The sequence below is a fragment of the Melanerpes formicivorus genome, unplaced genomic scaffold, assembly GCF_026170545.1.
Source record: "Melanerpes formicivorus ecotype bairdi unplaced genomic scaffold, bMelFor1.0.p_v2 SCAF_8, whole genome shotgun sequence".
NCBI lineage: Eukaryota > Metazoa > Chordata > Aves > Piciformes > Picidae > Melanerpes > Melanerpes formicivorus.
Genome location: NW_027142360.1, coordinates 25,914,976 through 25,929,202, shown reverse-complemented (window position 1 = coordinate 25,929,202; position 14,227 = coordinate 25,914,976). Strand labels below are relative to the sequence as shown.

The 14,227-nt window shown below is 47.0% G+C and overlaps 2 protein-coding genes across 11 annotated transcripts in view; one reads left to right on the top strand and one right to left on the bottom strand.

Moving 5' to 3' along the window:
• The window catches only part of TMTC3 (transmembrane O-mannosyltransferase targeting cadherins 3), a 31,595-nt gene extending 21,676 nt beyond the window's left edge, over window positions 1-9,919 (bottom strand). For 2 of the 3 annotated variants that reach the window (XM_068142801.1, XM_068142803.1), the window contains exons 1-2: window positions 9,846-9,919; window positions 833-946 (exon numbers count right to left, since the gene is read on the bottom strand). The gene's annotated coding sequence lies outside the window, so the exon portion shown is untranslated. Of the gene's footprint in view, window positions 1-832; window positions 947-6,315; window positions 6,467-9,845 lie in introns of those variants that run through there. The other variant, XM_068142802.1, reaches the window with a different exon arrangement.
• An 81-nt stretch (window positions 9,920-10,000) lies between these two features.
• Window positions 10,001-14,227, top strand: part of CEP290 (centrosomal protein 290) — a 70,784-nt gene continuing 66,557 nt past the window's right edge. For 6 of the 8 annotated variants that reach the window (XM_068142797.1, XM_068142796.1, XM_068142794.1 and 3 more), the window contains exons 1-5: window positions 10,001-10,208; window positions 11,360-11,412; window positions 12,144-12,267; window positions 12,409-12,486; window positions 13,581-13,650. In XM_068142797.1, the coding sequence (XP_067998898.1) occupies window positions 12,166-12,267; window positions 12,409-12,486; window positions 13,581-13,650 (250 nt within the window). In that variant the 5' untranslated portion in view covers window positions 10,001-10,208; window positions 11,360-11,412; window positions 12,144-12,165. The remainder of the gene's footprint in view (window positions 10,209-11,359; window positions 11,413-12,143; window positions 12,268-12,408; window positions 12,487-13,580; window positions 13,651-14,227) is intronic. The other 2 variants (XM_068142800.1, XM_068142799.1) reach the window with 1 other exon arrangement.

Here is a 14,227-nt window from a genome sequence, read left to right as displayed (position 1 = left end):
TTCCTTAAAGATGCTGTCCTTAAAGATGCTTCCCTTAAATACACTCCCTTTAAAGATGCTCCCCTGAAAGATGCTCCCCTGAAAGATGCCTTCCTTAAAGATGCTTCCCTTAAAGATGCTCCCCTTAATGATGCTCTCTTTAAAGATGCTCCCCTTAAAGATGCTCCCCTTAAAGATGCTCCCCTTAATGATGCTCTCTTTAAAGATGTTCCCCTGAAAGATGCTCCCCTGAAAGATGCTCTCCTTAAAGATGCTCCCTTAAAGATGCTCCCCTTAAAGACACTCCCCTTAAAGACACCTTCCTTAAAGATGCTCCCCTGAATGATCTCCCCTTAAAGATGCCTTCCTTAAAGATGCTTCCCTTAAAGATGCTCCCCTGAAAGATGCCTTCCTTAAAGATGCCTTCCTTGAAGATGCTCCCCTTGATGATGCTCTCCTTAAAGATGCCCCCCTTGAAGATGCTCCCCTTAACAAGCCCTCACAAAAGCTGCCACATTCCATGTTTTCCTAAATAAAGAAGGCTGGGGATGAGTTGTGGTGCAGTTTTTAGCAGAGAGCTGTGCAAGCTGGAAAACTTCAGTCCTCTTAGAAGCCTGAATAATTTAACATGGTGACACTGAATACTAAGTTGGCAAAATGTTAATTATTCATGGGTTTAAAGGTGGCTCTCAAAATATTTCAAAAGCAACTGGGGGGGTGTGTGTGTTGGGGGGGGGAATAGTGATTTAAAATATTCTGAAGAATAAACAGGAAAGGGAAAAGCATTTCATAAACACAGGTGCTCAAGACCAGGTAAAGAAGGGCATTAGTGATAATAAAGAGTTCAACCTACCATTGAAGCTCACACTTGGCTCATTTGCAGTCTTCAGAGGAGTTCATGAAAAAGCCATTTTTTGGCCTCAGTTTTGCCCAGTTGCTCCAATGGCACTGAATGTGGATCAGATTCCTGAGCAAAAACAAAGCATGCACACACACAAAAAAAGACACAAATTAACTTTGCCTTGCATTATTTCTGCACATCTTCCACGAACCTTCCTAAGCCACTGATGATCTCTTCACTAGGATTGCATGGGTGACCTGATCAAAAGGTTTAACTGCTATGCACCAGGTTTGAAAACACTCTTTAGCCTTGGAAGAATAAAAAGGTAACTACAGGCATTCCCTTGGAGCACTAGCTGAGAGATTACTGCCAATTGTTGGGATTAAAGACACTGGAAAACTACAGAGAGCTGAACACTGACTTAGCTTTGAGGGCTGCAGCAAGAGAAGCATAGCCAGCAGGACAAGGGAGGTGATTCTCCCCCTCGGCTCTGCTCTGGTAAGACCCCACCTGGAGTACTGGGTCCAGTTCTGGAGCCTCTATTACAGGAAGGATCTGGAGGTGCTGGAAGGTGTCCAGAGAAGAGCCATGAGGATGAGCAGAGTGCTGGAGCTGCTCTGCTATGAGGACAGACTGAGGGAGTTGGGGCTGTTCAGTCTGGAGAAGAGAAGGTTCCCAGGAGACCTAATTGTGACCTTCCAGTATCAGCAGGGGGCTACAAGAAAGCTGGGAAGGGACTTTTTAGGGTGTCAGGGAGTGATAGGACTGGGGGGAATGGAGAAGTGGGGAGATTCAGCTTGGATGTTAGGAAGAAGTTGTTCCCCATGAGGGTGGTGAGAGCCTGGCACAGGTTGCCCAGGGAGGCGGTGGAAGCCTCATGCCTGGAGGTGTTTGCAGCCAGGCTGGAGGTGGCTGTGAACAACCTGCTGTAGTGTGAGGTGTCCCTGCTCATGGCAGGGAATTTGGAACTGGATGATCCTTGAGGTCCCTTCCAACCCTAACAATTCTATGCCTTTATGAAACCAACCTTTATTGCTTGCTCTTCAATTACATTTTGTAGGTTTTCACTTTTGCCTGCACAGAACAGATGTCAAGGCAGCTACTAATCCTTTAATCCCAGGTAATTCAGATGCTTTTACAAGCCTCCCTTACAATTTCTAGTCCTTCTTAGGACCCAGAGCTGTAATTTTATGTCATTACTGATTGTGCTGTTCTCTGGCAATTACATTTACCTGCATGCCAACTGCTGAGAAAGTGCTGCTTTCATCTGAATGAAAGGGAACTCTAAGGCATAAAGAAATTAAGAGTTTTAGCCACCTTTAAAATCAGGTTTAAGTAGTTAGCTCACCAAGAGAGAAATCTGCTTGAGAGCTACAAGGGCTTGTAATGATAGCACAAGGGGCAATGGCTTTGGTGAATTACACTGGAGATTAGGAAGAAATTCTTTCCAGTGAAGGTGGGGAGACACTGGAACAGGTTGCCCAGGGAGGCTGTGGATGCCCTCTCCTCAGAAGTCTTCAAGGCCAGGCTGGATGAGTCCTGGTCTAGTGGGAAGTGTCCCTGCCCATGGCAGAGGGGTTAGAACTGGATGATCTTTAAGGTCCCTTCCAACCCAAACCATTCTATGAATCACAGTTTCTGCATTTACAATTCACCCTCTCCTTTATGTGCACATTTCCATCACAGGTGTGACTGCACACACATGGCTGTAGTTTGGTTTTTCAAGAGCCACAGGCACTCCAGGCAATTCTGAACAGCTTATTAATATTGTTATGTTGATTGACTGACTAGTATTACTTATTAATTTACTGCAAGGAACAAACATGGGCAGCAAACTGCATCTTCCTGGGTTTAGCAGCGAGTCACACAAGGCTCTGCTTGAACTCTCTGAAGCTTGGTCACCTCAAACGCCTCACACATCCTCCTTCCCAAATTGTGGTGTGCAAAACCACCAGGAGGTCTTGGCAACTAAAAGGATATCTGGGAGAGCCCCCATTTTCCAGCAGCCTACTTCCAGGGCAAACACAAAGGGAGAAATGGGAAATTCAAGACCATGCACACTCTGTACCTCACACAAAACTTCATTACTTCTGACTTCATTAGGACATTCTAAAGTTATTTCATTCTGAAGTTATTTACCACCAAGGCAGTTAATGCTCTGCTGAACTGAACTATAAATGCGGCTTTGCAGTCCCCCACGACAGGTCTTTTCCAACCTGGTTAATTCTGTATCCTGTACTAGATGGTGCTGGGTGATAGGTTGGAATGATGATCTCAAAGGCCTTTTCCAACCTGGTTAATTCTGTATAACAAGTCAGATTTTGAGGAAGGCTCACCATCAGAACTTCTCCTTCCTACCTGCTGCTACAGCTGGGTCCACCACCAAACTACAAGCTTTGGACCTGGAATGATGATCAGTGTGCTGAAAATGCAAGACTGAAGTAGGATGCTTATAAAAGCTCATCTGTAGTTGGTAAGCCAGGAATAACTGAGTGTCTGCCATTAATCTCAGAGGGAGACAGTAATTGCTGTTTGACAGCCAATACTCTTCTCACACCAGCTAATCTGTCATGTTTGAGGTTTGCAAGTAAGAAGCCATATAAGGACTGTGCAAGACTGAGAACATCACAGATCACAGCTGTGCTGAGGCACTGGTATGATTTGGCTGCTCAAATGAGTTGGACAGGTTCCCCTTCTTGCCCAACAGACATGTTGAAATCTGCTATCCAACCAAGTATGGTCTTGCAAGTGGCAGTGCCTCACCACTCCCAGAGGCTGATGTAGGGATAAATACCTGTCAAAGGCTGACTAACAGCCTCTTTGCCTGCTGGGATGGAGAACCACATCACTGACTGCTCCAACACATGTAAACAGATTGATCAGCCCTCCAGGTATTTTTTCATCCCACCTACCTGCTGCCTTGACAACCTGTGTGACTGCCCACCAGACAGCTCAGCTAGCCCTTGGGCTGCACCACGGCCAGCTCCTGGTCTAGGGAACAGCCACAGTGCCCTGTGAGAATGGGTGGAATCAGGACAGGCACAAACTCCAGCACCCAGGCTTCTGTTGGATGGTTTAATTTACAACAGTATCTAACCACATCATAAAGAGCACACAGCTGAAGACAACAAGCAGCAAGAGAAGCCTTGTGAGACAGGAGCTGCAGGACTCTGAGAGCTGGGTTTGGAGAAACAATGCCCACCTGATTGTTAGTCTGATGTTTGTCAAGCTGTTTGGCACAGAAATCTGCATGTTGCATGCCACTGGTCTGCTGCAGAGACATTCAGTGGAAAGGGCAGACAAGAAGCAGAGCTCTCAAGCAGGTTTGGTTTGTAAGGCATGCAGATTTCCTCTTCTAACCTCTTGAGAACCCTCTACCAGCTCAACCAGTCTTGACTTCAAGAATTACAGACAAAAGATAGAACAAACCCAACCCAGCAACAACAAAAAAGCCCAAGTGAAAGGCCAACTGAAAGGCCAAGTGAAAGCCCAGCTCGCTTTGAGAAAAGCAGGGAAGCAAAGCATCAACCTGCAGTCCCTACCAAATCCATGACACTACAGATGGTTGAACAACACACACTGAAAAGGAAGTAGTCTGCACATACAGTAACAAAAAAAAATGTGTCATTAGCTTCTAAATTAAAAAGTATCCTCAGCTGGGAGACTTAGAAGTGTGGAAACCATCTTCTGCCCACATGAATTGAAGAAAAAGTAGGGAGGATGAATTTATTCCAACAGTGCTGTTTAGCACTCCATAATTAGCCAGTAGCTAGCTCCTAATAACCAAGTTATCTGCCACCTTACATCAGAACAGAGCCTTGCAGGAGGAAATCTATTTGTGTTGGTCAGACACAGCTCAGTACCTAACTTTAGAAGCTCAAAGCATGCACTTATTTTTATGCTTCTACTGGGTAATGGCACTAAGACAGACTGGAGGGAATTAACAACAACTTCTGATCAATCCTACTTCAAAGATGATGGCCTGTGCAAGACACTCTGAAATTCTTTAGATTAAAAAGACAGGAGGAAGTGGCAATAACAGAGAGTTTGAGAGCCAGTAATAGAGTTTGAGAACCATGGCACTATCCATAATGGAACATCAGTTGTTACAATCACAGAATCATAGAATTGTTAGGGTTGGAAGGGACCTGAAGGATCAGCCAGTTCCAATCCCCCTGCCATGGCCAGGGACACCTCACACTACAGCAGGTTGCTCACAGCCACATCCAGCCTGGCTGCAAACACCTCCAGGCATGAGGATGAGGCTTCCACCACCTCCCTGGGCAACCTGTGCCAGGCTCTCACCACCCTCACGGGGAAGAACTTCTTCCTCACATCCAATCTGAATCTCCCCATTTCTAGTTTTGCTCCATTCCCCCCAGTCCTATCACTCCCTGACACCCTAAAAAGTCCCTCCCCAGCTTTCTCATAGCCCCCTGCTGATACTGGAAGGCCACAATGAGGTCTCCTCGGAGCCTTCTCCAGACTGCACAATACCAACTCCCTCAGTCTGTCCTCATAGCAGAGCAGCTCCAGCCCTCTGCTCATCCTCATGGCCCTTCTCTGGACACCTTCCAGCACCTCCAGATCCTTCCTGTTAACAGAGGCTCCAGAACTGGACACAGAGCTCCAGGTGGGGTCTCACCAGAGCAGAGCAGAAGGGGAGAATCACCTCCCTTGACCTGCTGGCTATGCTTCTCATGCTGCAACCCAGGATGTGATTTGCTTTCTGGGCTGCAAGTGCTCACTGCAGGCTCATGTTGAGCTTCTCATCCACAACCTATGGACTGATCTCTTTATTTTTCTTTAACCTCACATTTGAGACAGTGAATACTTTCATTCAGGCTTTATTAAATGTCTGTGCATCTTAAAAACCCACATGACATTTTTCAGTCCTGCCAGGATGTTTGCATGTTCAACCATTATCAAAGTGTTCTCTGGAGAGGATGATGTAAGCATCAGTAGGGCAACTGCAACCCCACAGTGTCAATTTGATAATCAGTGCCTTGTGTGTGCTGTGTGAAGCATAACTATTATGTAAATCTCATGGAACTTCATTTTCTTCTAATTAATCAGGCTGCTGGAAAGTGGGGGGGGGGGGGGGGAAAGACACAAACCAGGCAATTTGCATAAGGATCAGGCAGCCTCTTGAAAAGCTTTGAAAACAAACTAAGAAGCAATTATGCACATCTATAAATCACCCCCAAGATTTATTTTTAGATAGGTGAGCAACAAGTGGTGGCTGAATTGTTGAGTATCAGAAGAGAAGCCCACAGGAGGTGACCAAACCCAGCAGTACAGACCCTTAAAAATGGCATTTTAATTCAGCTCTTGAGGCTCTGCCACTCTCCTGGTTTGTCTTGCTGCTCTTCCTGGACTTTTATTTTAGGCTAAAATGGCTATTGTTTCTCCTGACTTGATAGGAGTGTTTAAAGACAGAAAGAGGTCATCATTTTGTTTCTGCTGTTTCTTCCCAACACAGCATTTAAAGTTACCTTCTCTTAATAATGACACTTGAGGTGCTACTCCAATGAACCCACAGAGAGATTCACAGTTACTATTCAAATGATTGCCTTTGAATCTCATATGGGAGAAGCCAAGCAGTATTTGGGAAGATGGAAGAATGCAAAACATGTCTGGATTCCTCTTTCATCTTGCTGATATCCTAGAGCAGAATAAATGTAATAAGGAAAGCTTTATTGCAACAAATTTCCTCTGCAAATACTACAGGATCAAGAGGAATGGAATTCATCTGAAATCCTCTTCATTCCCCAGCAAGGCAGTGCCCCCCAGTCTTCTCTCCATACAGGTCTGAGAAATCAGCCAGATGAGGAACTGCAGCTCTGACATGGAATCAGAACACATGTTGCAGCCCAGATGAGAGACTTCCCAGGAGGAAGTCTGTGAAGAGCTTGCTGGCAACCAAGCAGCCTAACAGTCAGGACATGCAAGGCACTTTGCTACAAACAAGGAACAAAGCAACCTAAACCCACACTGGTTCAGCTGGTGGTTTATCAAGGCCAGGTTGGATGGAGCCTTGAGAAAGATACAGAATAAACCAGGTTGGAAAAGATCTTTGAGATCACCGAGTCCAACCTATCACCCAACACCATCTAATCAACTAAACCAACTAAGTGCCTCATCCAGTCTCTTTTTAAACACCTCCAGTGATGGTGACTCCAACACCTCCCTGGGCAGCACATTCCAATGGCCAATCTCTCTTGCTGGGAAGAACTTCTTCCTAACATCCAGACTAAACCTCCCCAGGCACAGCTTGAGACTGTGTCCTCTTGTTCTGGTGCTGCTTGCCTGGAAGAAGAGACCAACCCCCACCTGGCTACAACCTCCCTTCAGGGAGTTGTAGAGAGCAAGAAGGTCTCCCCTGAGCCTCTTCTTCTCCAGGCTAAGCAACCCCAGCTCCCTCAGCCTCTCCTCACAGGGCTGTGCTCCAAACCCCTCCCCAGCTTTGTTTCCCTTCTCTGGACACCTTCCAGCATCTCAACACCCTTCTTAAACTGAGGGGTCCAGAACTGGACACAGTACTGAAGGTGTGGCCTAATCAGTGCTGAGTAAAGGGCAGAGTGACTTCCCTGCTCCTGCTGGCCACACTAAGATGTCCCTACCTATAGCAAGGGGGTTGGAACCAGATGATCTCGAAGGTCCCTTCCAACCCAAATCATTCTGTGATTATCTTCAACTTGCTCCGTGCAACTGGTGCAACAGCCAGTTGGAACACAAACCCCCTGAGTACGATATATATTTGAAGGTATTCTACAGCTTCAGATGACCTTCAGAATCTCACACTTTAAAGCAAAAAAAAAAAAAAATCAGGCTTTTGGGGCTTTCTTTTGTTGTTTTGGTTTTCTACATTCACCCAGTAACAAAGTAATACCTTTTAGAGTTGTTGGAACTCCATACATAAAAGTGATCAGTTTCCTCACAAGACACTGATGCCCAAAGACTATCTCTAAATTCTCAGTGGTCTACAAATCCCACAGCAGAAACTCCATGTTTGTTAACTCTAAGAAAAAGAGAAAAGAAAATAAATAAAGGAACCAAAGCTACATGGGTGGCATCAGCTGAGAGGACAGCCTTCAGATTCTGCTCTGCATGTCCTCGTTTAGTATGCTCAGGCTGTATGCCACTTCTTGCAGTGTTTGTAGTAACATTCCAGGAAGGTGGGGTTGCTTTTTATTCATTTTGCAAGGTTTTGGGTTAGAATCTTTTAAATGCTTCTTGTTATCAAAGCTGTGGTTGAACCATGGGTGCCTCGCTCTTTTCTCAGGGTAAGTCAAGCTGTGTACCAGGGAGCCAAAATGCTCTTCACCTCCAGAACTGCACAAGCAGGTATTCCCACTGAAAGGGGACTGACTTATACAATTAGATGTGATGCAGAAGAAAAGCAAAACTAAGTCATTTGCTCTCAGCCCTTCTGTATTTTAAAGCTTTTCTCATTTTCTGCTAATACTGCCTTCCTTTTCAGTCCTTTTCTTTTTCACTTTTGGAAGTTTTCACAGTATCACCAATGTTGGAGGAGACCTCAAAGATCATCAAGTCCAACCTGTCACCACAGTCCTCATGACTAGACCATGGCACCAAGTGCCACGTCCAATCCCCCCTTGAACACCTCCAGGGAGTTTTCACGCCCACCTCAAAATCCCTTCGAGTTCTGCATCAATATACTTCACTCCCTGCACCACACAACTCCTACCTAAATGCGGTTTCGCTACTAGTCCATGCAGTTGTCATTTTCTGTTGATTCTGTAACAGAACACCACTCCAAAGAAGATGGAAAAACACTCAGAAAACGCTGAAGCACACTAAACAAAGCACATCAAATAGCTTTACCAGCTTGTTAACCTGATGAAGAGGATAAAAGACTTCCTTACTCAGAAGCATCTTGGCATCAATGGATGATTTAATTTTCTATGTCACAGGAGGATCAATTTCCTGACAGCTCATCTCGCACTAAGGCAGCAGCATTATTCTCTGTGGATTGCCTGCTTCACCTCTAAAAAGCCCTCCTGCTAAGAAATCACTGTTTTTCACTTAACCATCAGGAAGTTTGGGGTTTATTTCCCTTTCACAAAGTACAATCCCCTCTCTTCCCCTTCCCTAATTAAACAATTAGCTTGCGGTACCCAGCATAGAGCTGCAATTAACCCATCTCTGGCTGAGGCAGAGAAAGTCTCTCCACCAAGAACTAAGAGTTATGCCACGAGCTAAACAAGTTACATAACTACAACCAGTGCCAAGTATCTTGTGCCTTGTCAGCCTTCGTTATCAATGCTAATTGACAGCAAGGAAAAAGAAAGTAATGGATGAGCCAGAAAAAGGCAAAGCTCTCAAGACGCCTTTAGGATCACCTTTCTCTTCCCTTTAAAAATACCCAAATCATCTCTCCATAGCTGATGAATAAATACACGTTCCTCAAACGGTCGCTGGTTCTCCCTTTTATCTGAACAGATGTTTTCACACCTATTCAGCTAAAACGCAGGATCTCAAACTTGTTTGGGGCCATCAGACCACTGCCAGCGCTCAGACTTCCTCGCTGGCCACCAGGACAAAAAGGATCCAAAGTTTACAGGCGTGATCTTTATCCTGAAAGGGACCGAACAGCTTACAGACCTCGTTGTCTCCCTGTACTGCTCTGCAAGCTCCTGCCGAGCCCCCACTCTCACACACGGTGTGCCTGGGCAGCGCTGCAGCCCCCCAGCCAGCCGGCAATGCGGGCACCGCTGCCCAGGGGCAAGCCTCGGGCGAGGGGCGGACGGGGCCGGGCGAGCGGCCGCCGCCAGCAAGCCTGAGGCGGGCAGCCGGGCCGGGGAGCGCGGGCAGAGCCCGAGGCCCTCGGCGGAGCGCGGAGGGCTCACGGGTGCGGCCTGGCAGGCAGACGACCACCCCCACGCTAACGTGAAACTGCCGCGCGCGGCAGCAGGCGTGGGGAGGACAGGGAGAAACCCGAGCGGCCAACCCCCCTACCCGCCCCCGATCCGGCCTGTGGTCTCGCCGCTGCCCGCCCTACCTGAGGCCACGGCGCGCACGGCCCGATCGCCACCGGCACCGCCGCCCACGGCTCGCCCGCCGCCGCCAGCCACCGCGCACGCGCCCCGCGCCGCGCCCCCGCAGAGGCTGCCGGGAAGCACCGGGGCCGCGCGTCCCGGGCCCCGCCGGGAGCTGCCGTTCTCCCGTTCAGACGGTTCCGCCTGGGCGGGCTCGGGGCCGCCTTTCCGCGGCATAGGGCTGGGAGAGCCGGCTGGCGCCGTGGGTCCTTCCGTGCCGCGGGCGGCCTGGCTTTCCCCGCTCCCACCGGGGTCACCGGGAGCGGAGCCGGTGGGAGAGTTTGATGGCGTCGCCTAGCAGCGGCCGGCGCCGTCCGCGGGCAGCGGTGAGCTCAGAGGGGCCTGAGGCGCTCTGGGAAGAGAGGCCAGAAGCGCAGCGGGGCTCCCCCGGCAGCAGTGCGGACAGCGGGCGGGCGGCGGGGCCGGGGGCGGCGGCGGGGCCGCGGGTCCCAGCCAGAAGCGCCCCGACGGGGGCTTGGCCCCAGCAGATCCCAGCCCCTGGTGCCTGCCCTCCGCTGTTGCCTCCCCAGCTGTGCCCTGCCGTGAAGGTGGACGCTTAATAAGGGAATTTGTTAGTGGAGGGGGACAAGAAAGGCAAAATAAGGGAATTTCACCAGCTGAGACCGGTGAAAAAGAGGCAAAATTGGCTCTTAGCAGCATCCCGGAGGCATCGTGGGCTGTCAGCTCATCGTTCTTGGGGCTGGAATACAGAAATTGGAACAAAACAGGAACGTTGTGCAAGTTTCCATTGTGGGTGCTGCTTTGTATTCAAGGTCTCTGCAGGGCTGCTGGCTGAGATTTAGTCTGGGTAGTGCAATTTGAAAATCAACAGCAGCTTAACCTTGCTTATCTCGACTTCAGTAAAGCCTTTGACACCGTTTCCCACAGCACACTTCTGCAGAAACTGGCTGTTGATGCCTTGGATGGGTGGACACTTTGCTGGGTTAAGAACTGGCTAATGGCCAGGCCCAAGGAGTGATGGAGAACGGAGCTAACTCCCGTTGGTGGCCAGTCACCAGTGAGGTTCCCCAGGGCTCAGTGCTGGGGCCAGTTCTCTTTAACATCTTTATCAATGATGGTGAAGGGATCGAGGCACCCTTAGTAAGTTTAGAGATGACACTAAATTGGATAGGAGTGTTGATCTGCTGGAGGGTAGGAAGAGGGATCTGCATCGATGAGCAGAGGTCATTGGTATGAGATATAACAAAGCCAAGTGCTGGGTCTTGCACTTGGATCACAACAACCCCCTGAATGCTCCAGGCTTTGGGCAGAGTGGCTGGAAACTGCCCATCTGAGAAAGACCTGGGGGTGCTGGCTGAAGATGAGCCTGCAGTGTGCTGGGGCAGTAAGTAGATTTGAAAATGTTCTGTTTTAAAGTTGGCAGAATCTGATTTTTTGAAACATTGATAATCAAGGCTGGAGAGAACTCCAGAGGATGGAACAATCTAATGCTTAAAATCCTTTCTGCCTTTTTCAGGTGCTGCATTGACTTTCAAATGTATGGGACATCAATGTGGCCCATAGCAACCAGTAAGTAAGCAGTGGACCAAAACTGCACCACTTTGTGATCAGATTTTTGTCATTTTCCAGGTTGTCTACTGTCTTTTGTCAATTTCAGTATTCTACTCTTTTATCAGTTCAAGTGATCTTTCCACTCTTTTATCAGTTCAAGTGATCTTTCCACTCTTTCATCAAGTATTCTAATCAACTGGAAATGGTATCGAGTACAAGAGTTTAATATCTTAGAAATGAATGTCAAGAAATGGATGCTTATTGTGTCAGACTGGAGCAAGTGTTGGTTGTTTGAAATACTTGAAATAATGCCTTGGAGGTGATTGTCCTACAAGACCTCCACTGAGTTCCGACCTACAAGGTTCAACCAGCTTCCAGTTGAGATTGTTCGTTGTGATAGTTTCAGGCTGTGCCTTGAAGAAAGATAGCTGCAAATTCTCTGCCTTGAGGGGTGGGGAGGAAAAGAAGGGTGTGAGAGTGGAGGTTTCACACGTGTGCTGGTCTTCACTGTGTCACAAATTCACTGAGTAAGCATGATGTGATTTCTAACTATAAGAAAAGAAAGCTTCTGCTGCAAACTCCTTGTCCACAGTAGACCAAGATGTGAACACAGTGTCAGAGTTACAAAATCAACACAATTACTGGAATCATCCTGTGTGGTTCAGTGGCCAGCCTCCTTTAAATCATTTGACATAAAAGTCAGTGGCACTGATCATGTCTGGTGATTCTCATTTTCATTTTGTGTCCAGGATAATAAACTGTAAGCTCAACATGGCACCCATTTTAGATTGGAAGAGGCTTATGAAAGTTGATCCAGATGCTCTGCCTAATCAAGAGAAGCTAGCAGAAAAACTGCTGGAGACCATGTCCAAGGTATTCAAGGGGAAAAATAGAACATGAGGGTTTTGTTATTCATTCCTCCCTGAACTGTCTCTGGTCCTTCACATGCAAAGGTTATTTGTTTTGTGGATTTCATTAATACTTGTGTAAAACCAGTACTCTCTCTTTTCTTAGGTTGATGGAAAAGACTTAAAAATGGAAACTCCAGAACAGCTAATACAGCTTTTTAAAATTACTCAGTCACTGCTGAAGGTACTAAGCTTCACTTTATAGCATTTAAGAGATGCATTTTGGTTCACAGTATCACAGTATCACTTAGGTTGGAAAGGACCTCGAGGATCATTGAGTCCAACCTATCAACACAGACCCCATGACTAGACCATGGCACCAAGTGCCACATCCAATCTCCCCTTGAATGCCTCCAGGGTCACAGTATTGAATAAAAGCATCATTGCTCTTTTTCTTTTCCTTCCTCTTTAAATGCACCTGTTGCTCCTAGGAGTATTTAGATGCTAAAGAGTTGTTGGCACCAGAGTATCTGCTTGAAGCTGGTGAAATCATGGCAATGGCAGTGGGAAGTGAGTAGGGCTAATGCAGAGGAACATTAGTTAACATTAGAAATGTTAAGGAACATTTAGTTTCATAGACCAGAAATGCAAATGCCTATAAATATCTGAGGGGTGGGTGTCAAGATGAAGCTGCTAGGCTCTCTTCAGCGGTGCCTAGTGACAAGACAAGGATCAGTGGGTATAAGCTGGGACACAGGAGGTTCACCTCAACATAAGAAACTTCTTTACTGTGAGGGTGCAGCAGCACTGGAACAGGATGCACATAGAGGTAGTGGAGTCTCCTTTCCTGGAGGCATTCAAAACCTGCATAAATGTGTTCCTGTGAGACCTGTGTGATCCTGCTTTGGCAGGGAGACAGGACTGGATGATCTCCAGAGGTCCCTTCCAACCCCTGACATTCTGTGACTCTGTGAAATGAGTACCTCAAAAACTATTTAGCTATTGGTAATGATTTTAACATTAATGCAAGGTTTTGTGCTAAGATGTCTTAGACTAAATAAAAGTGTTTCTATAAATGAAACAAAACTGCCATCCTAAAACTGATCCTGTAAATCTCTCATATTTTCTTGTGTTTCATAGATTCATAGAATGCATTCATAGAATGCTTTGGGTTGGGAGGGGCTTTAAAGAGCCTCTAGTTCTACCCCCTGCTATGAACAGGGACACTTTTCACTAGGCCAAGTTGCTCGAGGCCATGTCCCAGCAGTAACAATCTTATTTTCTGTTACTAGTCAATAATTGTTCTTTCTTTACTATACTTTGGTTTTTTGTCCCCAGATGAAAGCTGAAGAGGTAGAGTTGGCACTAGAAGAAGTTGAAAAAGCTGGGGAAGAACAGGCCAAATGTGGTAAGCAAGCTAATTTATGATTTGTTACATGTCTTTTTTTTTTTTTTTTTTTACATGGTTTTTGAGTTTAGAGAGTTGGATAAAATAAAAGCTGCCCTGGAGTCAGTTGTTTCACTGAAGCCAAATGTTTAAAGGCTTAGGTTAACCATTGCTTTTTTTGTGTACTTCTGCATTGTGGAATAATTTCATAGATTCATGGAATGGTTTGGGTTGGAAAGGACCTTAAGGATCATCTAGTTTCAACTCCCCTGCCATGGGCAGGGACATCTCCCACTAGCCCAGGTTGTTCAAGGCCTCATCCAACCTACCCTTGAACACCTCTAGGGAGGGGATATCCACAACCTCCCTGGGCAACCTGTTCCAGTGTCTCATCACCCTCACTGGAAAGAATTTCTTCCTAATCTCCAGTCTAAATCTTCCAGGTTCAATCCATTGCCTCTCATCCTGTCTCTCCAAGCCCTTGTAAAAAGTCCCTCCCCAGCCTTCTTGTAGCCCCCTTCAGGCACTGGCAGACTGTTCTAATGTCTCCCTGGAGCCTTCTCCAGTCTAACTTAGCTATTTCTGTTCTATTTTAACA